Genomic DNA, 26,716 nt, shown 5'->3' with positions numbered 1-26,716 from the left:
AAGGCCAAACGCCTGCATAAGCAGTTTACTTTTTTTATGCCCAGTGTGCATAAAGGCTTAATGGATTGATATGGATGCACAGTTTGCGTTTTTTGTTGCAAGCCTTGTTTCTTGTATTTACAACTTTGTAATCAGAGTGAAGTCTCTTGCTGATAAATGTATGTCTGATGTTGGGTGCTTGCCTAAAAGCCAGCATTGGGGGTTGTTTGAATATTTCTTTCAGTGTTTCATTCTCTGCTACGATGGGCTGCTGCTCTTTGATTATCTTTTGTATCCCTTCTAGTGCTGGATTGTATGTAGTTACTAGAGGTACATGGTTATCGTTTTTTTCCCCCTGTGTATTGTAGAGGATTCTTTCTTTGGATCTGCAATGCTGTGTTTATGCTTGCATTGATGGTTTTGTTCCTGTAACCTTATTTATTGAAGGCATCTTCTAGTATTCCCAGATGTTTATTTCTGTTCTCTGGGTCTGAACATATTCAGTGATATCCGATGGCCTGGCTGTGTATGATGGCCCGTTTGGTGTGCTGGGAGTGGGAGCTGGTACTGTGGAGATAGTTCCATCCATCATTGGGTTTCCTGTACAGTGGAACCTCGGATTACGAGCATAATCCGTTTCAGGAGAATGCTCGTAATCCAAAGCACTCACATATCAAAGCGAGTTTCCCCATAGAAGTCAATGGAAACTAAAATAATTAGTTCCGCATCTACTTCTATGGCATGCAATACCGCATGTGGCCAGAGGTGGGGGGGCAGAAACACTCGGAAAGGCCCGGAACAGCTCGGCTGAACTTGGAAAACCTTGAAAAAGGTTTGGTGAACGGAGTATTTCCAAGTTTTTCTGAAAATTTCTGAATGTCTCAGACGCCCCACACCTCAGGCCAAACGTAGTACTGCACACCGCTGTGGCTTAAATACTGCTCGTAATGCGAGACAACACTCGCACACCGAGTGCGCGGTGCTCGTATTGCGAAATGCCCATTAACTGCGTTACTCGCAATCCGAGGTGTCACTGTATATTGAGGTGTGCAGCTTGTCATTTCTAATGGATATTGTGGTGTTTAGGAAGTTGGCGTGTGTACTTGAATTGTCCATTTTTAGTTTGATGGGTGAAACGTCTTAACATCCTGCTAAAACTTTCTGAATTAGTACTGCTTGGGCCTTGAGGAAGAGGGTACACCCCAAAAGCTTAACCTGAAATTTTGGAAGTTCATGCAAATAACAGTACTCATCGTTTTTTTGCACTAATACAGATACAATCAACTCAAGCATATACAAATTTACACATCTTTTGCCAGATGAAAAGGTTTCAATATTTGTTCTCAGCTATAAAATGTAGCACCTTGGCTTTCCTCTAATGGGGTCCGTCAGACATTATATTTGTGCTCATTTACCAGGAGCTAAAATGTATATTACGTGTAGAAACCGATCACCAATAATAACTTCCAACAGACATTTATGTCCACGGTAGATTGTATGTACATTTATTTCAGGAGTACATATTTCAAGAATAAAGAGATCAGGGACAACAGAAGCAAAGTAGGGTGGGGGGGCTCTACTTTGGTCTCCCCAAAAACTACCCTTCCATAAAGGGAGAACAAAAAGACTTGGCTAGGAACAAGGTATATATGAATACTTTGATTACCACTGTGATGTCATCAATGATTTGCTGTTGCTCCATTACTTGAAGCCTTAGGAATTCAATCTCTTGCTCCTGGGCATTGCTCAGATTGTCCAGGCATGGGTGTGACTTCAGGGAACCCACAGTGGAAAACTTCTCCTTCTGAAAAACAATTGATAGAAATGGGTAATTCACATGAGTAACTTTTAGTTTTTATTGATAAACTACACATAGGAGTATGGCCTTGTTACAACATCAGTATCCATTGACCATGAACACTTGCTGATAAAATGTGTTACTTTCTTTCAGGTTCATCACGGGAATTACAGTTGTCATTTTCATTGGGTTAAGAGCAACAGACTGCCTGCTGTGTTAGCACAAATGTGAGGCCTATGAGCGCACATTAAAGGTCTGGTTCACACTGGTGCATTGTAGAAATAGATGTTTTAATGTGCCTGACCAGAAGCTCATGTCAACGTGTGTAGTGCAGTGCCATTTATTTTCAATAACGCCCCATCGCACTAACACCACGCACTGCACTTATGTTGTAACACACAGATGCGAGCTTTGCAAACATTGCTTGGTGCATTGAGGCTCAAAATGTTCAAAATGAATGGCCTTTTATTGCAATGCACATGAGTAATGTGTGTTCGAGGGATGTAGTGTGAAGCAGCTCTTAGCCTTACCAGTGGATTATAAAAGGGATGTCGGGGTGGATTTGATTTAAGTTAAGTCGATTTAAATCGCTAGTAAAAAGGCTCGATTTAAATCAATTTTTAAAGAGCAACTGTCTTCTCTCCTCTGACCCGCTGTTGACTCACCGACAGTCCCATCCCATTCACTTTAATGGGACGGCTGGTAATGCGGCAGTGACACAACAAGGTGAGGGACGTGGCTGCAGCAAGTGAGTAGATGCCCGCTAACAGGCACTGCCATGATGGGTCTGAAATGACAGGTGTTCTTAAAAATGTAAGGACTCATTCTTGCTGGTAGTTAGAATCTTTAATATTTGCAAACAAAATAAAGGTTTCCCAATTAGAATAATAAGCTGTCGGGTTAGTAAAACAGCGATCTCAGAACCGATTTTAGGTTAATGGGTTATTCACATAGAACTATTCAAATTATTTTTTTCAATTAAAACAATAACCTTGCCAGTGCATGTTATTTCAGATTGCAGAGCTTGGAAAAATATCTTTAGACAGATTTTTACTCCAAAAGCATTTTATTAAAATAAATCTGATAAAAAAAATAAATAAAAAAAATCCAAATTTAAATAAAAACACAAAATCTGATTTTCTCTTTCGTTCATAGACGAACACAGCCTTCATTGACATTAGGGTTATATCCGCTTTCACTAGGAGAGTTTAGGCAGAAAAAAAGCACTTAAAGTGTTAACAAACACAAACCTCAGTGCAGCTCCTCCCAGGGGGCGTGCCCCCCCGGGTATAACCCACACCCTGCTCTAGCAGCCTCAGTTTTTTTCTGCCTAACCGACAGGAGAGTCAGGCTCTCTCTGGAGTCCTGGACTCTGGAGTTTTTTTTCTTGCGAATTTTTCTCGCTTTTTATTATTTTTGTTCCTGCATTTTTGAATCCTGCGATTCTTCCATCAACAGCCGACTGGGTGACAGGCTGGGTCCTCGACCCTTGTAGTCCCCCCAGGTTCGGCCTTCGAGCGTGTGCCGGCCTTTAGCTCAGTTTTGGGACGTCCACGACAGGCCCCGTTGCTCCAGGGGCGGCCGGGGAACTTCGGTTCTAGGGCACACATATGACCGGTCTTTTATGGCTTTGTCACAGTGTGTCTGGCCGACAGCCATGTCGTTTAGCAGACGTTGGTTCTGTCTGGGATACCTCCAGCCGGTGGTCGCAGGACGGGTAAGTAGTGACCCCTTGCTCAAGTAAGTGGTCTGGCTGGAATTTTCCCAGGGGAGGTCGACTGAGGGTTCGCCCTGCTTTCCTCTCTCCCTTATTCCTCTCCTTCCTTCCCTTTTGGGTAGCGGCTGTGAGGGGGGGCTTTTCTGGGGTCTCTTTATTACACCTGTGTGTTAGCTGGGGCTGTGTGTGTTCACTGCAGGGGGCTGTAGTGTTCACTGCGGGATGTGTGCTTTTTTACTGTGCTGCTGTGGCTGCGTCTGTTCTTTTAAAAAAAAATAAAAAAAATTTAAAATGCGCAACGGCCGCCATTTTGCCGTAGTCGCGCCTTGTGTATCTCGGCGGCCATTTTCTTGTGGTCCTTGGCGTTTTTGTTTGCATTACGGCGGCCATCTTTAATTTTCGTTTGGCCTCGTGTGCCCGTTTTAGCGCTCGGAGAGACCGTGAATCTCTCCTTGGGGACAGTCAGCAGCGCGGCCGGCTTCTCAGCACATCATCAGGCTCCTCTCAGTGCGATGCACCAGGCGGAGTGGTGAGTTCCCTGGGGGCCCTCATGCTCAGTAAAACAGCCGGGAGGTGACCGTGGGTGGTTCTCTGCTTAGTAGTTTGGGTAACTCGGTGGTGGGATGCCCTGGAGCCTGTACTAGGTACTGTCCTCCCCACTAAGGCCTGAGTTAACCCTTGATGCCCCTCCCCCTGCCACTTCTGTTGAGGGAGTTTTATTTCTTTTTCTCATCTGGTCTGAAGCAGCTAGTGCCTGGTTGGGGGGTAAAAAAGCGCCCCCTCCCTGAGCCTGCTTCGGGGGATGCCGCTGACATTGGACCATGCCCGGCTATTGCGTCTGGCTCTGCTTCTGTGGTGTCAGTGGATGCGGGCTTAAACCCACGCGAACAAGGAATTTATTGGAGCTCTTATTTTCTGCGGTTAGAGCTTATAGCTCAGTGGTAGTGTGCCTGCCTTGCATACTCCTGTAACTAAACGGTTTGTGGTTTTGGCGGAGGTACCAGATGTACCGGTCCCTTTTGGGTTCCGCAAACCGCAGCGCACTACAAATGTGTTCCTTATTTGGACTTATGTTACACCGCAGAATATATTTTTTGCAGTCCCTGAATGCTTTGCGACCCCTTTGTAAGAAGGTGGGTCTCTCCTCTTGTGGACCCTCCAGTGTCCGGATGGTGCAAAGCCGCCACGTTGCCCGTGGAAGGGGCTCCTGCCTTTGGGGACCCCGCTGAGACCGGTCTTGACTCGGTCTCTGGTGTCACAGACTCTGACTAGAGGGGCGTAGCTCCTGCTGCAGGAGCTGGGGGCACAAGATGCTGCTGAGCCCTGTAAGGACCTAGCTGAACGTTTGGTTCGGGGTCTGTAGTTCGTCTGTGAGTCGGTCCTGGATGCGCTTCCCTTGCTTTGCAGGGCCTCCGCCTGTGTGGGGGTGTTTGCGCTGCCTCGTGTGGCGAACATGCTGGTCTTCGGACCGATCCTCAAAGGGTCCTTGGTGGACTCACCCCTTTAAAGGTGGGCCTCCCGGGATGACACCCCTAGGGATGCCACGGGTGGTAAGAGCACGCTGCTTCCTCCGCTAGGAAGGGCAAGGAGCCTCGCCGTCAGCGAGAGCCCTCCTCTCCAGAGCGGTTCGTGTGCCCAGCACGGTGGGAATGTCTGCAGGGTGCCAAGGCCCCCGCTGCGGGGCTGTGACGCGCCTGGCACCACGTGCCTGATGGGCCTGTGGACAGTACTGCTTCAGCATGTAGGTATGCCCCCACCCGTGTGGGGTGGGGGGCTGGCTTTGTGACTTTGCAAAGCCGAAGGTCGGAAAGAAGAGGCCTCAACGAGCCGCAAAGTTGTTTTCTCGCGGTGCAAGATAGATTTTCTCTCTTGGCTACCTAACAGATTTTTTCCCTCTATCCTCTGGCTTCCTCCGGTTCGCCGGTTGGCTCTGTCCAGGATCTTCTGATCGGGGGAGTGATTGTGCCAGTTCCCTCGATGGAACGGTCTCAGGGGTAATACTCCGATCTGTTTGTAGTCCCCATGGTGGACGGGGTCCGTCCAATCCTGGGCCTCAAGGCCCTAGTTTGTTTTTTGTCAAGTACAACATTTCAGTATGGGGATTTTCTGGCGTCCTTGGATATCATGAACGCGTACCTGCATGTTCCCATATGCTCTAAGCACCAGAGATTCTGGGCTTTGCGGTCGGGGAGGACCATTTTTTATTTTGTGGCCCTCCCGCTCGACTTGGTGTCGACACCACAGGTTCTCACCGGGGTGCTCGTCCCGATACTGGCCCGGCTGTGACAGCGGGGGTTTATCGTGGGATGTCTGGACGACATTCTCCTACGAGCTTCTGAGAGCTCTGTATTGGTGGAGCCGTGTCCATCACGTGTCAGACTCTCCAGGAGTTTGGCTGGCTTCCGTTTTTGTCCAGAAGTCAGTGTTGGTCCTGTCTCTGGGACTGGAATTCCTGGGACTAGTCCTGGATTCCGCCGGGGCGGGAGTTTTTTTCTCCCAACGGAAAAAAAAAATCAGACTCTGCAATCTGCTGGGCAGCAGTTGTCGACCTAGTAGTGGTCATCTCTGCGATTCTGCATGAGGGTTCTGGGTCTGACGGTGGCCTCTTTCGAGGCGGTTCCGTATGCCCAATTCCACGCCAGGGTGCTACAGAGGGACCTGTTGTCACGTGGGGACAAGCTTCCCTCATCTCTGGATTACCAGGTTCAGATGAGTCAACTAGTCCCTGGTGTGGTGGCTGACGTTTCCGGTGCTTCGGGCCGGGAAGTCGTTTCGGCCAAGTCACTGGACAGTGGTCGCGACGGATGCCAGCCTCTCCGGTTGGGGAGGGGTTTTTGGGGCACCCAGTCAGCCCTGGGGCGCTGGACTCAGGTGGCGTCCCACCTACCAATCGATGTTCTGAATCGAGCTTTGCCTTGCCTGGTGGTCCCTGGATCTACAGGGCCGACCATTCAGGACCCTGTCCGACAACGCTGTGGCGTACGTCGACCATCAGGGAGGCACACAGAGTTCTGTTGCAGCGACGAGGGTCGCGCACATCCTTCGGTGGGCCGAAAGGTCCGTTCCGGCTCTATCGGCCGTGTACATTCCGGGAGTACGGAATTGGCGAGCCGACTCCTAAGTCGGACTGCGCTAGACCACGGAGAGTGGTCTCTCTACCCGTAGGGGTTTTCAGTGTCTGTGCCAAAAGTGGGGCACTCCAGGCGTGGACCTTCTAGCGTCCCGCCTCAACCGGAAGGTGCCATGTTTTTGACCAGGTCAAGGGACCTGTGGGCTGACGCGTCAGGCGCGTTGGTGGCTCCTTGGGGTCACTATCGCCTACTTTAAACCTTCCCTCCTCGGTAGCTTCTTCCTCGCCTGCTGCGCAGAGTGGAAGCCGATGGAATTTTTATCAATCCTGATTGCCCCAGATTGGCCGCGTCGCTCCTGGTACGCGGACCTGGTGTGTCTGGTGGCAGACGCCCCCTAGCGTCTTCCCCTGGGGGTTGATCTTCTGTTACAGGGTCCGATCTTCCACCCTGTTTTTACAGCCACTGGCTTAGCGGCGTGGCTGTTGAGAGCCTGGGGCTGAAGGCCTGAGGCCTATTGGGCTCGGTGGTCTCTACCGTGCTGCCGGCATCGCTGGTGAGGTGATGAAATGGCACCCTCGTACATACGTGGTGTCCAGGATTCTGCTGTTTTTTACAGCAGGGAGTGGATCAGGCTCTCGCCTTAAGTACAGTTAGAAGTCAGTTTTCTGCTCTGGCTGTTACTTTCAATGAGCCTTGGCGTCGCACTCCTTGGTGCGTACGTCTGTTCTGGGGGTCTGGCATGTGGCCCCTCCACTACCCCCATGGGACTTGTATTTAGTCCTTTTGGTTCTTCTGGATGCTCCCTTTGTGGAAATTCGGGAGTTTTTTTGTTGACTGTCACAAAAAGGGAGCAGGTTTAGCTCAGCGCTAGAGTACCTGCCCTTCATGCATTTGACTCTGAGTTCAAGCCCAGGAAGGTCTGCGTTGTCACGTGGCCATGGCTCAGCGTGGTCATTTCCACTGTGTTTTTTTTCTGGTAGCAATTACCTCGATCAGACGAGTGTTTGTCTGAACTGGCGGCCTTGTCTTGCAAGGCTCCCTACTTGGTCATCCATAAGGATGAGGTGGTGCTGCGGCCGCAGCCGTCTTTTCTCCCCAAGGTCGTTTCGGCTTTTCACGTTGATGTGGACATTGTTCTTCCATCCTTATGTCCTCAGCCGAAATGCAGGGAGGCGGCCACTTTACATCCTCTGGATGTGATTCGGGCCCTACGAGTGTATTTATCTGCTACGATTCCGTTCCGGAAGTCGGTCTCACTGTTCGTGTCGCTGGCTGGTTCTACATGGGGCCTGGTAATCTCGTCGGCCACCTTTTTTTTTTCGGGGTGAATCCGACGGATTGTGCTTCAGGCCTATGCCCTGAAGGGGCGGGCGCCTCCCTTTTGGGTTACGACACATTCGACCAGGGCGATCGGGGCCTCTTGGGCTTTCTGGCATCATGCCTCTGTGTTACAGGGGTGTATGGCAGCGACCTGGTCGTCGATCCACACTTTTTCAAAGTCTTACAAGGTGGATGTGTGTGCATCTTCTGATGCCTCCTTCGCCGCAGATGTTTCAGGCGGCGGTTTATGGTTGGAGTTCCTCCATTGAGCAACTCCGGTTTTGTTTGGGGTGTAACCTGGTTTGCTGTGTTATTTTCCCACCCCTCAAATTTTTTGACACTGCGTTGGGACGTCCCGAATGTCAATGAAGGCTGTGTCCGTCTATGAACGAAAGAGAAAATAGGATTTTTGTACTCACCGTAAAATCCATTTCTCTGAGTTCATAGACGGACACAGCACCCACACCTCCTTTGTTTGTACTGCTTGTTACGAACTGAGGCTGCTAAAGCAGGGTGTGGGTTATACCCGGGGGGCCACGCCCCCTGGGAGGAGCTGCACTGAGGTTTGTGTTTGTTAACACTTTAAGTGCTTTTTTTCTGCCTAAACTCTCCTAATGAAAGCGAATATAACCCTAATGTCAATGAAGGCTGTGTCCGTCTATGAACTCAGAGAAATGGATTTTACGGTGAGTACAAAAATCCTATTTTTTTATCCACCCTGAGGGATGTACTGAAAGATTAGGGAGACTGCTATTACTGACCTCCTGTGAAACAAGTTGTCAAACTATTGTGTTGATTAAACAGCTTCAATGCATTTGGAATCACTGACCCTCAATAAGTATGCCAAATGGAGTTCTGATTTTCTGATTAGGTCAAGGACTCAAGGTACTAAAAGCCAGAGATGGGCTACGGGTATTCATAAGAAGAAGCTACAAATGGCAGCCCTACATTATTTATTTCAGTAAAGTAAGTTGACTTTGTTCGATCAGTGGCACACATACTATAATTACTGTAAATTACTGCACTAAACACAATGCTCCTATGTTTTCCCCAGCAGTGGGGATGTGCCTGCACTACATGGGTCAACTGCTTGTTTTTTTTCTAGGGATGAGCACAAAGTTCATACTCGCCTGATCCACCAAAGGAGGCGGGCTCAGGAGTCAAAGGCTGGGTTCACACCGATACTACACGACAGTCATACGACTTTCATCCTACTTTGCGGCATCAGTCTGACTTGAATTAATAGTATCCTACTTTGATCTGACTTAAATGATATTCAATGGGCTGAAGTCAGACCAAAGTAGTGCAGGGAGCATTTTCGATGTCGGACCGACTTGTGTTAGACCAGTTAAGATGCCGCTCATGCATCATGAGCTCCCAAAGTCGTAGCATTTGTCGGACAAGTGTGAACCCAGCCTGAGGGACCGGTCTTGCATGGGGCGTATCAGCGGGTCAGGCAAGTATATCTCTGCTGTCTCCCCAGAACGAAACGAGCAGGTAACAGAAAAAAAAATTCCCAGAGTTTTACTTTAAAGTCATCACAACAGGTTTTTAAAAGCAATGCAAGGAAGTTAAGAAATTATTTGGTTATTGTTTTCCCCTTTCCACACAGTGGCAGAAGCAACGACAGATACAGAACCGCAATTAAAATGATAAATGTCTCACCAGTTACAACCTTTACGACATTCCCAATATTGGTGGCATCACACGTAGGCACAACTTATAAATGACATTAGGGCAGATTTATGAGATTGAGGAGAACAATTTTGTGGAATGTAATTTCCGCTGCTCAATAGCAGACGCATTGTGCCCAACAGCGTATTCACTTTCATCATGACTTGTGTGTGTGACATTGAATGCAATGAGTGAGATGACTCATCGGAGATTTGTGCTTATTGCCTCAAGAGTAAATTTAACGGTTTATCCATTTTCCCGGTACCATTAAAATTTTGTTTTTAGCGTAAAAGTGTTTAGAAACGGGTTTGTTAAACTGACTTTTTTGGATAAGGATAAAGCAAACCACAAAGGAATTTTTTTCTTCATCCATCTTAAAAATGTAACCTTGTTTATCTGCTGCTCCACCTCTTGGGTTTCAGTCACAATTAACTTTTAAAGCGCAAAGCACACTGGCTTGTGCACATTATACAGACCATATGCACCTTGCTGGTATGAACAAGCCCTGAAGGTTTAAGCACCAAGTTATGCAATTGGATGATATATACATTATGTGAACAACTTCTTACAATTTCTGCATTTTCTCTTGATAAGGCCTTAATTTTTTCCTCCATTCTTTGAATTGTCTGTAAAGTATCATCGTTTTTCTTGGATAGCCTCCTATTCTTCTCCACGAGAGGTTTCACCTGACTTTCTGTCTCTCTGGAACGCTTTAGCTGAAAATAAATATAAATAAAGCGTTTGACATTTCAAAAACATCTTGAGTTATGAAAAAAGAGATTTTTAATACAGCTTACCTGTAAAATCTTTTTCTTGGAGTACATCACGGGACACAGAGCGGCATTCATTACTATATGGGTTATATGGAGTACCTTCAGGTGTAGACACTGGCAATCTTCAAACAGGAAATGCCCCTCCCTATATAACCCCCTCCCATAGGAGGAGTACCTCAGTTTTGTAGCAAGCAGTATGCCTCCCAAAATGGTCCTCAAAAGAGGGGTGGGAGCTCTGTGTCCCGTGATGTACTCCAAGAAAAAGATTTTACAGGTAAGCTGTATTAAAAATCTCTTTTTCTTTATCGTTACATCACGGGACACAGAGCGGCATTCATTACTATATGGGATGTCCCAAAGCAATGCTTACAATGAGGGGAGGGAGAACATCTCCAAGACAAAAGGATTTAATTTAGAGATATACTCAAATCATAATAAATCCAACTTATTTGAGAAAAATAATCTTAAATTTTAAATTTAACTCAAAAAAAGAGGAGCCCCCGGAATCTGAGGGTCTCAAACTGCAGCCTGCAGCACTGCCTGCCCGAAGGCAGTATCAGTATTCCTTCTTACGTCCAACTTGTAGAATTTTGTAAATGTGTGGACAGAAGACCAGGTTGCCGCCTTGCAAACTTGAGCCATAGAGATCTGGTGGTGCGCTGCCCAGGAGGCGCCCATGGCTCTAGTAGAATGAGCCCTTAATGATACTGGAGGAGGCAACCCTTTCAAGCCGTAGGCCTGAGTGATTAATTGCTTAATCCACCTAGAAATGGTGGACTTTGCAGCTGCCTGCCCCTTCTTGGGCCCATCCGGTAGAATAAACAGGACATCTGTTTTCCGGATCTTCTCTGTAGCTTTAAGATAGGCCTTCATGGCCCTGACAATATCCAAGGTATGCAGCAACCCTTCCTTTCTGGAAGTAGGTTTAGGGAAGAAGGATGGTAATACCAAATCCTGGTTCAAATGAAAACTGGATATGACCTTCGGTAAGAAGGAAGGATGAGGGCGGAGAACGACCTTGTCCTTATGAAATATAAGATATGGTTTTAAGACACTGGCGTAAAAACTGAGGTACTCCTCCTATGGGAGGGGGTTATATAGGGAGGGGCATTTCCTGTTTGAAGATTGCCAGTGTCTACACCTGAAGGTACTCCATATAACCCATATAGTAATGAATGCCGCTCTGTGTCCCGTGATGTAACAATAAAGAAAGTATATTAGTGTGCCATTTGAATTATAAAAGGAATATGCAATGATGTGGACCTAAACCAACACACCTTGTTCATTATATTCAGGATTTTTTACATTCATCATATGTACATATTAGGCCAAGTCACATCCAAATCTGCCATTTCATGTATGTGTGGATGCAGCAGGAACATCTATCTCAGGGATTTCAGCTGTAGGTTCATTCCCAGTATTCCTTCAATTTAAAAAGTAAGGTAGTGGAGTGCTGGACTCCAAGCTTAGTAAGCGTTTCAGTCTAATGAGGTAGTAGTTGTAGCAAATGAGCTTTGACTGGGTCCTGCTATAGTCTGCTTATGTGGATGGAAAGCCAGGCTGTAGATATCAGTCCAGACAACGTATTATTTTTCACAGAAGAAATCGCACAGCACATCTGGGGGTAATACAAGAATCCCTCTTCATCACGGTGCAGCCAGACCAGTGACCCTAATAGGATCTTACTGAATTGACCCTGATGCATGTAGAATGTTGGGTGTATTTTCTTTTGAGAAAAAAAAAACCAATATCTGGACCAATATTCACAGCTTGGCTCACAGATCCTTTCAATATAGATAGCTTCCATGTCCCTGGTAGTTCAAAGTCCTGCTTCTTCCCACTGTGCTGCAGTGCAACTTGTCAGTGCTGAACTCTTGGGTCCAATTTCTATTACAAATACTACTTTCATGGAGGTTGTATTTTTTCCCCTGGGTTCCCTCCAGGTGCTCGGACTTGCACTCCAATCAACCTATTAGTGAGGCCGATAATCACTTTTTTTGAAGTATCGGCACAAAAGTATCAGATATTACCGAAATTGCTTCAAGGGGTCTTCCGGGGGTAATGCTTATCACTCCCACCGGGAGGCACAAGCATGGCGCACGAGCATGTAACCGACACATCCGCCGGCTGGCCGAATACCCGAACAAAGCCAATGCTTTGTTCAGATCTCGGATCTAGTAACCTGGATGCAATGTCATGACATTACTTCAATAATTACTTGCATAAAAAGTATTCAAAAAATGCTAATCTTAAAATTTTGAATACTTTCAAGTGCAGAGGATGAGTTTGGGGTCTTATAGACCTCTGATCCCTCCATAAAAAGTACCTGTCACAAGGGATGTTTACATTCCTTGCGACAGCAATAACAGCTTTAATAAAAAACATTGCCTTCTGGGTGATATATGTACATTGCAAGGATTATACCAACCTTTGTTGCCGATTCCTAACTTTTGTTATTCTGAAGAAGTCCCTGTGTGTTTGTCTGTGCCTCTGTCAGAGTGGGTCTAATGGTAGTGGTTTCATAATCATCTGTCAGGTGTGCAGCTGCAGGGCACTCATAAGGAAATCTGCTTAGCCTGCATCCCTTTAGACATGCTCCTATTAACAGTATCTCTCCAAAAATTATTTTTTTGTTGCAAGGGATACCTGAAATCTGCATGTATGATCCCGGGTGGAGTCCAAAAAATGCAGTTGACATTAAAGCCAACATAAGCAGATGAGGCACAACATGCACATTTTATCAGTGTTGTCACCTTGGAAACATTTTAGGCCAAGGTTGTCATTTATGGCTTATAGATCTGGTGTTTCAGATAACAATTTAGCTACATACCAGTTCATTCCTCTCATCAGAGAGCAGTGTATTCCTGTCCTCCAGCTTCCGGATCACAGCATATAGTTCTGCAATCTTGAGCTGGAATCTTCGCAGGTCTCTGTCATCTACATGTGTATCCTGTAGGAGAAAACATTAATGTGACAAAATGAACATACAGTGGAAGATAAACGCTCAAATCAGTAGAGTTCTTTTGCACGTCTATTATTGAAGCTCAGGATAATTTCAGCATCAAAATGTTCACATAATCATCATACTAATTCAAAATAAATAGTATAACGATAAAACAGTCCAGTTACTGAATCCCTCGGATACCAAAACAACGCCAATTATAAATAAGGAATAATAACTGATGTAAAAAAACAGTAAATAGTCTTTTGTGCAGCGATGATAGTGGGTAAAGTTCAAAACATCAACGGTGATAATACATCGGTTATTTCAGTGTGCACCATCCACCAAGCTTAAAACATCCGAATTCCACCTCATGAAGCACACTCCCCCAGGGGGTCAAACCCACCAAAAGCCTCCAATGAGACGGCCTTAAGATCAGTGTTCTTCAGCCAGTTTGCTCATAAACCACACTATTCACAGAGATCCACCGGTACAGGGGCTCCAATGAATGTCATAAAACACAAGAAAGATTTGCACATAGCGTGATTCTATTTATTTAAGACGAACTTCCCGTACAATGGCGTGCTGACATCCCGGAAGTGATGCCTGTGCTCCACCGCCTTACCTTTCTGGAAGTGATTGTGGCGTCTGCAAGGAGAAACACGGGGATTCCTCTGGACAGCAAATTACGGTGACAGCGCCCTCTTGGGTCACATTACATGCCTGTTTGATTTTTTACTTTTACTGTGCAAATATTTATTTTGTTTTATGAAGTTCATTGGAGCTCCTGTACCGGTGGATCTCTGTGGATAGTGGGAACACTGATCTTAAGGCTATCTCAGAGGCTTCTGGTGAGTTTAACCCCCTGGGGGAGTGTGCTTCACGAGGTGGAATTCGGATGGTTTAAGCTTGGTGGATGGTGTACACTGAAATAACCGATGTATTATCACTGTTGATGTTTTGAACTTTATCCACCATCATCGCTGCACAAAATACTGTTTACTGTGTTTTTACAACACGGTTATTATTCCTTATTTATAATTAGCGCTGTTTTAGTATCTGAGGGATTCAGTAACTGGACTGTTTTATCGTTATACTAGTTTTTACATTTAAATAGCTGCTTAGTCATATTATTTTATACTTTTATGGCATTTATGACTATTTTGTACTTCTTTATATTTGTTTTTTTATTATCAGAGATCTGTGGGACAGAATTGGTGCTGAATGGTGTACTGTAGGCCGCATTTATACACTGTTCAGTGCCGGCCCAAAACATTGTGCTGCCTGGGACCAAGAATTAAATGCTGCCCCCCCCAGAAAAAAATCACGCCAACCAAAAGGCCCCCACATTCATTATTTTATATCATGATAACTAAAGGGGACCATCATAGCTCTATACATGTATAAAGGAGTATAAAGAGGACCTGTCATTACTCTTTACATGTAAAGGAATATCAAGAGGACCTGTCATGGCTCTATAAATGTATATGGGACTATAAAGAGCGACTCTATACATGTATAAAGAGTATAACGAGGGCCTGTCATGGCTCTATAGATGTATAAAGAGGACCTGTCATGGCTCTATACATGTATAAAGGAGTATAACGAGGGCCTGTCATGGCTCTATAGATGTATAAAGAGGACCTGTCATGGCTCTATACATGTATATAGAGGACCTGTCGAGACTCTTTAGATGTAAAGGAATATAAAGAGGACCTGCCATGGCTCTATACATGTATATAGGACTATAAAGAGTACCTGCCATGGCTCTATAAATGTATATAGGAGTATAAAGAGGACCTGTCATGGCTCTATAGATGTATAAAGAGGGCCTGTCATGGCTCTATACATGCATGTATGCGTATAAAAAAGGACCTGCCATGGCTCTATACATGTATCCAGGATTATAAAGGGACCTGTGAATTGCCGGCGGCCACAATGTCTTTTGCGCAAACTAATCAATGTACGCTACTTGTGTTTTGTTTTTCTTTTCTTTTTTTGGTACCAAAAATATGTAGAAGAATACATATTGGCCTAAACTGAAGAAAATCGTTTATTTTTCTACATTTTGGGGATATTTCTCATAGTAAAAAGTTAAAAAATATATATATTTATAGCACAAAAAATATGCTGCCCCCCTAAAAGTGCTGCCTGGTACCCATGGTACCACCCGGTCCCATCATAGGGCCGGCCCTGACACTGTTTCTTTTATAATTATCATACTGCTGTGGAATCATAGTTTCACACGAAAGTCATAATTTTTTGGGAAAACCTTTATTTCTCATTTAGTATTTTCTCTCACAATTTTCTTATTTTAATTCCATGTGAAGAGGCTCCTATTTTGGGGTCGCTCTGCAATAGACTACTTACAGTAAGTGTCATCTGTGTTTTTAGGAGCAAAAACATAAAATTATTTTCTAACTGACTTTTACATTAAGATTACACCAAAACATAGATTTTGGAAATTAAGATATCTTTTTTTTTTTTTTATGCGAAAATGCAACAATGAAAATGGCCATAATGTGCAAAATATATTGTAATTTGAAGTGGAGGATAGGATATTAATTGGAGGGTCATTGGTTAACAGTCTGGTTTGAAACCACTGGGTATAATGAAAACAGTATACAGTAAAACCTTGGTTTGAGAGTAACTTGGTTTGAGAGCGTTTCGCAAGACCAGCAACATTTTTTATAAAATTTTGACTTGATATACAAGCGATGTCTTGATATACAAGTCACGTGTCACAACTGAGTATAAAAGAGAAGAGGCGCCTCTAAGTGTAGCAATATGGTTACATTTAATGAAGGTACAATAATTAGCAACATATTGCTACACTTAGAGGCACCTCTCTTCTCTTGTATACTCTGTAGCTCCTGCTGGATTTTGCTTCTAATCCCCTTGTGGAGGCTTCCATTTGTGGATGGACATTTCATGATTACACAACCTATCACATTGCTATAATCTTTTTATATGGACTATAAACTGAAGGACCTATGAATAAATGGTTGTGGAAAAAATCATCTGGAGTTTCCATTATTTCTTATGGGGAAACTCGCTTTGATATACAAGTGCTTTGGATTACAAGCATGTTTCCAGAACAAATTCTGCTCGTAATCCAAGGTTTTACTGTACTATCGATTGTTCAGTATCTGTATGCAAGATTTGAATGAAAGATTCCCAGATGGAAATCAAGATTTTAATAAAATCTTTAAAGAATTTAAATAAAAAAAAAGGTGATTGTAAAAATGAGTACATAATGTAACTGTAATGCTTTTGTGAATCAACAGTAAGACCCCTCATGCGGAGAACAACATTGAAACTCAATCCAACACCCAACATTATTGGGGATGGTGGAAACCACCTGCAATTTTGAGTCCATGCCATGGACTAATATCACTTAGTATGGACATAATGTATAGTATGGGAGTATGGACATTCTCAGCTGTATAGTATGGACATTTTCAGCTTTAGACACAGAAGTCAAATGATATGCTCTTGGGTTTTCCTGTATCTGAGATCTGGATTTCTGGTGAGGGGTCTGCCCTGTACAGGGCGGAGGTGGAATATGGGACATCTTATAAAAGCAGACATATCACTTAGGCAGTTTTTTCTGTTTACATGCACTTTCATGCTATCCCATCTATAGAGTAAAAATGCCTTTCTGGTAGCATGCACGAGCTGGAGCTAGCAAGTCTCATCATTTTCTACTGTCAAACCTGCAACTTAGAGGATAACAGATCGCCACAGAACATACAGTGGGGAAAAAAAAATATTTGATTCTCTGCAAATTTTTGTATGTTTGCTTACTTACACAGAAATTTATCATAGGTGTATTTTAACTGATAGAGACAGAATATCAACCAAAAATCCAGAAAAAAAAATACACATGATACAAATGTTATAAATTGAGTTGCAGTTGCAGTTCATTGAATAAAATAAGGGGATTTTTAATACAGCTTACCTGTAAAATCCTTTTCTTGGAGTACATCACGGGACACAGAGCGGCATATTCATTACTATGTGGGTTATATGGAGTACCTTCAGGTGATGGACACTGGCAATCTCAAACAGGAAGTCCCCTCCCTATATAACCCCCTCCCATAGGAGGAGTACCTCAGTTTTGTAGCAAGCAGTATGCCACCCAAAATGTTCCCCATAAGAGGGGTGGGAGCTCTGTGTCCCGTGATGTACTCCAAGAAAAGGATTTTACAGGTAAGCTGTATTAAAAATCCCCTTTTCTTTTTCGTACATCACGGGACACAGAGCGGCATATTCATTACTATGTGGGATGTCCGAAAGCAATGCTTCCAATGAGGGGAGGGAGACATCTCAGCCAGGAGATTTAATTCAGAAAGTATTCTTTAAATCATAATAAATCCAAATTAAATCCAACAAAAAATAATTATTCTGATTAATTTAATTAATTCATTAATTAATCAAGGGTGCCCCGAATCTAGAGGATCTCAAATCGCAGCCTGCAGCACTGCCTGTCCAAAGGCTGCATCGGCCCTTCGTCTCACGTCCAATTGGTAAAATTTTGTGAACGTGTGGACCGATGACCAGGTTGCCGCCTTGCAAACCTGAGCCATAGAGATCTGGTGGTGTGCTGCCCAGGAGGCGCTCATGGCCCTAGTAGAATGGGCCTTAACTGATAAAGGAGGGGGCAACCCCTTCAAGCCGTAGGCCTGACCGATTACCTGCTTAATCCATCTAGAGATGGTAGCTTTAGCTGCTGCCTGACCTCTCTTAGGCCCTTCCGGCAGAATGAACAATATATCCGTCTCTCGAATCTCTTCTGTAGCCTTGAGATAGGCCTTCATGGCCCTGACAACATCCAAGGTGTGCAGCAACCCTTCCTTTCTAGAAGTGGGCTTTGGAAAAAAGGATGGTAGGACCAAATCCTGGTTCAAGTGAAAACTGGACACCACCTTAGGCAGAAAAGACGGATGTGGACGGAGAACCACCCTATCCTTATGCAGAATGAGGTAAGGTTCTTTACAAGACAAGGCTGCCAGCTCTGAAACTCTTCTAGCGGAAGCCATGGCGACCAAAAATACCAACTTCCGAGTCAGTAATACCAACGGAACCTCTGCCAGAGGCTCAAATGGCTGTTTTTGCAGCGCTGACAACACAAGATTCAAATCCCACGGACAAACCGGAGACTTGATGGGGGGATTAATGCGTAAGACCCCCTGTAAAAAGGTTTTAACCAAAGAGTGCGTGGCTAACGGCCTCTGAAACCATACTGATAAGGCAGAAATCTGTCCTTTAATAGTACTTAAGGCCAAACCCTTATCTACCCCTATCTGGAGGAAACGCAATACCCTGTCAACGGTGTATTTGCGTGGAAGCCATCTCTGGGACTCACACCAGCTTACGTAGGCCCTCCAGACTCTGTAATAAATTACTCTGGAGACTGGTTTTCTGGCCTTAATCAGAGTAGAAATAACTTGGCTAGATAGGCCCCTACCCCTGAGGATCAGGGATTCAGCCGCCAAGCCGTCAAATTTAGATGCCGTAAGGCAGGGTGGAGTATCGGGCCTTGAGAGAGTAGGTCTGGCCGAAGTGGAAGGGTCCATGGTTCGCCCACTGACATTCTCACGATCAGTGAGTACCACGACCTCCGGGGCCATGCGGGGGCTATCAGAATGACTGGTCTGTTCTCCACCCTGATCCTGCGCAGCAGCATCTGTAACGGGGGGAAGGCGTACAGCAGATTGAACGGATGCCAAGGGCAAACCAACGCATCGGTTCCACAGGCCAGAGGGTCCTTTGATCGGGACATGAACTTGCTCAGTTTCCTGTTGAACCTTGACGCCATGATGTCCACATCCGGATATCCCCATTTTTGGCAGATCTCCTGAAAGACTTGGGGATGGAGGGACCACTCCCCTGAAACCAGCTGCTGGCGACTTAAGAAGTCCGCCTGTAAATTGTCCACCCCTGGGATAAAGATCGCCGAGATGCATGGTACATGCGACTCTGCCCACAGGAAAATTAAGCTCACTTCCCTTTGGGCGGCTCGACTTTTCGTGCCCCCCTGGTGATTTATATATGCCACCGCCGTGGCATTGTCGGACTGCACTCTCACTGGAAACCCTAGAAGTTTGGACGTCCAGGCTTTTAAGGCTAAGCGTGCCGCCCTGATCTCCAGGACATTGATCGGCAGCCCTCTTTCCGACTCTGTCCAAACCCCCTGCTGGACTTGCCCATCCAGGACCGCTCCCCAGCCCCTCAGGCTGGCATCTGTGGTTACCAACTTCCAGATGATGGGACTGAATGATTTCCCTTTTAGGAGGTTCCGAGGCTTTAGCCACCAGTAGAGACTTTGCCGGACCCTTGATGGAAGGATCAACGGAAGATCCAGGCGTTGCGGATCTTTGTTCCATGCTGACAGGATGGTTGTCTGCAGGATTCGAGTATGTGCCTGAGCGTATGGCACCGCCTCGAAGGTGGCCACCATTTTTCCTAGTAATCTCATGCACAATCGGATAGTTGGCTCCCTTTTGCTTAGCACCAACTGGATCAATTCTTTGATCCCTTTGAACTTCTCTAAAGGAAGAAACACTCTTTGTTGCTCCGTGTCTAGCAGCATGCCAAGGTATTCCAATCGTTTTGTGGGCTGTAAAGCCGACTTTTCTTGGTTTAAAACCCAACCGAATACCTCGAGGTACTGAACTGAAAGGGCTACCGCTCGACCCAGGCCCGAAGCAGAGTGATCTATGATCAGGAGGTCGTCCAAATAGGCCAGGATCAAAATTCCCTGGGTCCTTAGATTGGCTAAGATGGGGGCCAGGACCTTCGTAAACACACGGGGGGCTGTAGCCAACCCGAAAGGGAGAGCCACAAATTGATAGTGGCGCCCTGCGATTGCAAAGCGTAGGAATTTTTGATGTCCCTGAAAAATTGGAACATGAAGATACGCGTCTCTTATGTCTATCGAGGCCAAAAAATCGTTCCGCTGCAAGGCTGCGGCGGCAGACCGTATGGATTCCATCCGAAAGGACCGAATCCTCAGGTAAGAGTTTAGAATCTTTAGATCCAGGATGGGCCTTCCATCGCCATTGGGCTTTGGCACGATGAACAGATTGGAGTAAAAGCCTAGCTTGTGCTCCTGAACTGGTACCTCTACGATTACCCCTTGGTTTAGAAGACGATCCAAGGCTGTTAGCAAGGCAGCCCTCCTTTCCGGATCGCTTGGAATTCTTGATTCCTGAAAATGCGAAGGGGGAAACTCCCGAAATTCTATTTTGTAGCCAGCCGCCACCAAGGAAAGAACCCATTTGTCGAGGATCTTGGCTTCCCAAACTTTTGCAAAGAATCGAAGCCTGCCCCCCACCCGATTGAGTGGGGGCGCCCCTTCATAAAGCTGACTTTGGAGCAGGTTTAACTGGCTTGCGGGCCCATGGTCGCTTGCCACCCGCGGCCTGCCCTTGCGACTTATTACCAAAGTTTGACCGTGCGGGAGGCCGTCGATACTGCCTGGGGGCCGAGGGCCCTGGGGCTGGGGATTGCTGCCGCTTAAACGCCGGACCTCGAAATCTCTTTTTGACCGGTAAAAGAGTACTCTTGCCACTAGATATTGTCTGTATGTACTTATCCAGATCTTCCCCAAAAAGCCTTCCTCCGTGGAAGGGAAAACCCGCCTACAGCTTTTTACACGGAGTCTCTGCCGACCAATTCTTTAGCCACAGGAGCCTTCGCATATGTATCAAGAATAGCGACAGACGGGAAGCTTGTTGGATGGAGTCCTTTATGGCATCCACCGCGAAACATAGAGCCCTGGGAAGGTCGGCCAGATCCTGTGCTTGCTGAGCCGGGAGCTCTCTTAGCATCTGCTTAGTCTGGTCTTTTAACGCCTGACAAACGCCAATTGCAGCCACGGCCGGTTGCACCACTGCCCCTGCTGTAGAAAAGGATGCCTTCAAAAGGGTTTCCAACCGCTTATCAACCGGATCCTTGAACATCTGTATGTTCTCTACTGGGCAAGTTAAAGATTTGTTTACGCAGGAGACCGCCGCATCCACAGCGGGAAGCACCCATTTCTTTGAAAATCTTTCCTCCATGGGGTACAAAACAGAAAACCTTTTAGGAGGCACAAAAATTTTATCGGGCCGGGCCCAATCTTGAAAGATCAGGTCTTCCAATAAAGGGTGAACTGGAAACACTGCGTTACTTAATGGTGCTTTTAAGGAGCCCAAAGAAGACACGGCAGGAATCTGAGGCCCTGGCGAGGGCAGCTTAAAAGCTGAGCGGACCATGTCCGTTAAAGACTGTACCCACAGATTCTCTGCTTGAGAGACCGAAAAAGGTTCCTCAATAGTGGACTCCTCAATGTCTGAACCTTCTAGGATTTGCTCCGTTTGGTCCTCCTGGGATTCTAACTCCTCTGGGGAGAGAATCTCAGCATCAGAGGACACCAACTTAGGGGACGGAGATCTAGTCCGCTTTTTGGCTGCCAGAGAATTAGTAAGCAAAGTTGTCAGCCTCTGTTCTAACCCCTGCAGGGAGACAGATAACATATCCTGCGTGACAAACACTGGGTCGGGCAGAATGGGGCCAGCCACAGCACCCACCACACCTAATGGCTCCTCAAAGGCGGCATCTTCTAGCTTTTTAGGAGAGGACAGAACCGACATAGTCTGATTAAGATCCTCAGAGCTAGAGGGGGAACCCTTCCGTTTCTTTGCATTTTTAGCACCTTTAGTCCCCGAACCTTTAGGGCCCATGATACAATACCGAGGTACTCCGCTACTAACAACTGACTGTTGTAGCAAGGAGAACAAAAAATAATAATATAAGTAGCTTAAGGCACGAAACCTTATAAGCCAATGGGAAGGTAGTGCACACCTTTTCCCTGAAAGAAAACTTTTTTTTTTTGTGTTTTTTTTTTATTTATTTTTTAAATAGTTAATCCTTTTTTTTTTTTTTTTTTGCACTTTAACCACTTAACCACTTAAGCTCCGGACCAATACGCTGTCTAAAGACCAGAGGTGTTTTTACAATTTGGCAATGCGCTGCTTTAACTGGTAATTGCGCGGTCATGCAATGTTGTACCGAAACGAAACTTGCGTCCTTTTCTTCCCACAAATAGAGCTTTATTTTGATGGTATTTGATCGCCTCTGCGATTTTTATTTTTTGCGATATAAACGCAAAAAGACCGTAAATTTTGAAAAAAAATGATTTTTCTTATAACAAAAAGTAAAAAAAATCGAATAAACTAAATTTTAGTCAAACATTTAGGCCAAAATGTATTCAGCCACATGTCTTTAGTAAAAAAAATCGCAATAAGCGTATATTTATTGGTTTTCGCAAAAGTTATAGCGTCTACAAACTAGGGTACATTTTCTGGAATTTACACAGCTTTTATTTTATGACTGCCTATCTCATTTCTTGAGGTGCTAAAATGGCAAGGCAGTACAAAACCCCCCCAAATGACCCCATTTTGGAAAGTAGACACCCCAAGGAAACTGCTGAGAGGCATGTTGAGTCCATTGAATATTTAATTTTTTTGTCCCAAGTGATTGAATAATGACGAAAAAAAAAAAAAAAAAAAAATGTTTACAAAAAGTTGTCACTAAATGATATATTTCTCACACATGCCATGGTTATATGTGGAATTGCACCCCAAAATACATTCTGCTGCTTCTCCTGAGTACGGGGATACCACATGTGTGGGACTTTTTGGGAGCCTAGCCGCATACGGGGCCCCAAAACCCAAGCACCGCCTTCAGCATTTCTAAGGGCACAAATTTTTGATTTCACTCCTCACTACCTATCAAGGTTTCGAAGGCCATAAAATGCCAAAATAGCAAAAAAAAAAAACCAAATGACCCCATTTTGGAAAGTAGACACCCTAAGCTATTTGCTGAGAGGCATGTCGAGTCCATGGAATATTTTATATTTTGACACAAGTTGCGGGAATATGACAAACTGATTTTTTTTTGCACAAAGTTGTCACTAAATGATATATTGCTCACACATGCCATAGTTATATGTGGAATTGCACCCCAAAAGACATTCTGCTGCTTCTCCCGAGTACGGGGATACCACATATGTGGGACTTTTTGTGAGCCTAGCCACGTACGGGGCCCCGAAAACAAAGCACCGCCTTCAAGATTTCTAAGGGCATACATTTTTGATTTCACTCCTCACTACCTATCACTACCTATCACAGTTTTGAAGGCCATAAAATGCCAAGATGTCACACAACCCCCCCAAATGACCCCATTTTGGAAAGAAGACACCCCAAGCTATTTGCTGAGAGGCATGTTGAGTCCATGGAATATTTAATTTTATGGCCCCAAGTGATTGAATAATGACCAAAAAAAAAAAAAAAAAAATTTTTTACAAAACGTTGTCACTAAATGATATATTTCTCACATATGCCATGGGCATATGTGGAATTGCACCCCAAAATACATTCTGCTGCTTCTCCTGAGTACGGGGATACCACATGTGTGGGACTTTTTGGGAGCCTAGCCGCGTACGGGACCCCGAAAACCAATCACCGCCTTCAGGATTTCTAAGGGCATAAATTTTTGATTTCACTCCTCACTACCTATCACAGTTTCGAAGGCAATAAAATGCCAAAACAGCACAAAACCCCCCCAAATGACCCCATTTTGGAAAGTAGACACCCCAAGCTATTTGCTGAGAGGCATGTTGAGTCCATGGAATATTTAATTTTTTTGCCCCAAGTCACTGAATAATGACCAAAAAAAAAAAAATACAAAACGTTGTCACTAAATGATATATTTCTCACACATGCCACGGTTATATGTGGAATTGCACCCCAAAATACATTCTGCTGCTTCTCCTGAGTACGGGGATACCACATGTGTGGGACTTTTTGGGAGCCTAGCCGCGTACGGGACCCCGAAAACCAATCACCGCCTTCAGGATTTCTAAGGGCATAAATTTTTGATTTCACTCCTCACTACCTATCACAGTTTCGAAGGCAATAAAATGCCAAAACAGCACAAAACCCCCCCAAATGACCCCATTTTGGAAAGTAGACACCCCAAGCTATTTGCTGAGAGGCATGTTGAGTCCATGGAATATTTAATTTTTTTGCCCCAAGTCACTGAATAATGACCAAAAAAAAAAAAATACAAAACGTTGTCACTAAATGATATATTTCTCACACATGCCACGGTTATATGTGGAATTGCACCCCAAAATACATTCTGCTGCTTCTCCTGAGTACGGGGATACCACATGTGTGGGACTTTTTGGGAGCCTAGCCGCGTACGGGGCCCCGAAAACCAAGCACTGCCTTCAAGATTTGTGTGAGTGAAATCAAAAATTTATGTCCTTAGAAATCTTGAAGGCGGTGCTTGGTTTTCGGGGTCTCATACGCGGCTAGGCTCCCAAAAAGTCCCACACATGTGGTATCCCCGTACTCAGGAGAAGTAGCAGAATGTATTTTGGGGTGCAATTCCACATATAACCATGGCATGTGTGAGAAATATATCATTTAGTGACAATGTTTTGTACATTTTTTTATTTTAATTTTTTTTGGTCATGATTCAATCACTTGGGGCAAAAAAATTAAATATTCCATGGACTCAACATGCCTCTCAGCAAATAGCTTGGGGTGTCTACTTTCCAAAATGGGGTCATTTGGGGGTTTTTTGTGCTATTTTGGCATTTTATGGCCTTCGAAACTGTGATAGGTAGTGAGGAGTGAAATCAAAAATTTGCGCCCTTAGAAATGCTGAAGGCGGTGCTTGGTTTTCGGGGTCCCGTACGCGGCTAGGCTCCCAAAAAGTCCCAAACATGTGGTATCCCCGTACTCAGGAGAAGCAGCAGAATGTATTTTAGGGTGCAACTCCACATATAACCATGGCATGTGTGAGCAATATATCATTTAGTGACACATTTTTCTTTTTTTTTTTTTTTTCTCATTATTCAATCACTTTGGACAAAAAAAAAAAAAATCAATGGACTCAACATGCCTCTCAGCAGTTTCCTTGGGGTGTCTTCTTTCCAAAATGGGGTCATTTGGGTTTTTTTTGTGCTATTTTGGCATTTTATGGCCTTCGAAACTGTGATAGGTAGTGAGGAGTGAAATCAAAAATTTACACCCTTAGAAAGCCTGAAGGCGGTGATTGGTTTTTGGGGTCCCGTACGCGGCTAGGCTCCCAAAAAGTCTCACACATGTGGTATCCCCGTACTCAGGAGAAGCAGCAGAATGCATTTTGGGGTGTAATTCCACATATGCCCATGGCATGTTTGAGCAATATATCATTTAGTGACAACTTTGCGCAAAAAAAAAAATATATATATATATATATTTATATTTCCCGCAACTTGGGTCAAAATCTAAAATATTCCATGGACTTAAGATGCCTCTCAGCAAATAGCTTGGGGTGTCTACTTTCCAAAATGGGGTCATTTGGGGGGGTTTTCAATTGTCCTGGCATTTTATGCACAACAATTAGAAGCTTATGTCACACATCACCCACTCTTCTAACCACTTGAAGAAAAAGCCCTTTCTGACACTGTTTGTTTACATAAAAACATATTATTTTTTTGCAAGAAAGTAAAGTTGAACCCCCAAACATTATATATTTTTTTAAAGCAAAGGCCCTACAGATTAAAATGGTAGGTGTTGCAAAAAAAATTTCCACACAGTATTTGCGCAGCGTTTTTTCAAACGCATTTTTTGGGGAAAAAATACACTTTTTTTTATTTTAAAGCACTAAAACACACTATATTGCCCAAATTATTGATGAAATAAAAATTATGATCTTAGGCCGAGTACATGGATACCAAACACGACATACTTTAAAATTGCGCACAAACGCGCAGTGGCGACAAACTACATACATTTTTAAAAGCCTTTAAAAGCCTTTACAGGTTACCACATTAGATTTACAGAGTAGGTCTACTGCTAAAATGACTGCCCTCGATCTGCCCTTCGCGGTGATACCTCACATGCATGGTGCAATTGCTGTTTACATATGACTCCAGACCGACGCTTGCGTTCGTCTTTGCGCAAGAGCAGGGGGGGACAGGGATGCTTTTTTTTATTTTTTTATTTTTTTATATATTTATTTCGCTTTTTTTATTTTATTTGTTAACTGTTCCTTCCATTTATTTATTTTTTTACCATTTTTATTGTTATCTCAGGGAATGTAAATATCCCTTATGATAGCAATAGTTAGTGACAGGTACTCTTTTTTTTTTTTAAATGGGGTCTATTAGACCCTAGATCTTTCCTCTGCCCTCAAAGCATCTGACCACACCAAGATCGGTGTGATAAAATGCTTTCCCATATTCTCAATGGCGCCGTTTATATCTGGGGGGGGGGACATTCCCTCCCACTGAATGTAAAAGCAGTCTAGAGGCTAATTAGCCGCTAGGACTGCTTTTACATGAAAGCCGACCGCTGGCTGAAAAGAATGATACCAAGATGATGCCTAAACCCGCAGGCA

At 44.7% G+C, this 26,716-nt stretch overlaps 1 protein-coding gene across 1 annotated transcript in view; it reads right to left on the bottom strand.

Moving 5' to 3' along the window:
* Positions 1-26,716, bottom strand: part of JAKMIP1 (janus kinase and microtubule interacting protein 1) — a 254,492-nt gene that overhangs the window by 119,140 nt on the left and 108,636 nt on the right. Inside the window, 3 exon segments of the mRNA XM_040335404.1 lie at positions 1,646-1,783; positions 10,129-10,275; positions 13,163-13,282. Coding sequence (XP_040191338.1) covers positions 1,646-1,783; positions 10,129-10,275; positions 13,163-13,282 — 405 coding nt within the window.

Source organism: Rana temporaria, chromosome 1 (genome assembly GCF_905171775.1).
Source record: "Rana temporaria chromosome 1, aRanTem1.1, whole genome shotgun sequence".
NCBI lineage: Eukaryota > Metazoa > Chordata > Amphibia > Anura > Ranidae > Rana > Rana temporaria.
This window is presented reverse-complemented; position numbering and strand designations above follow the sequence as displayed.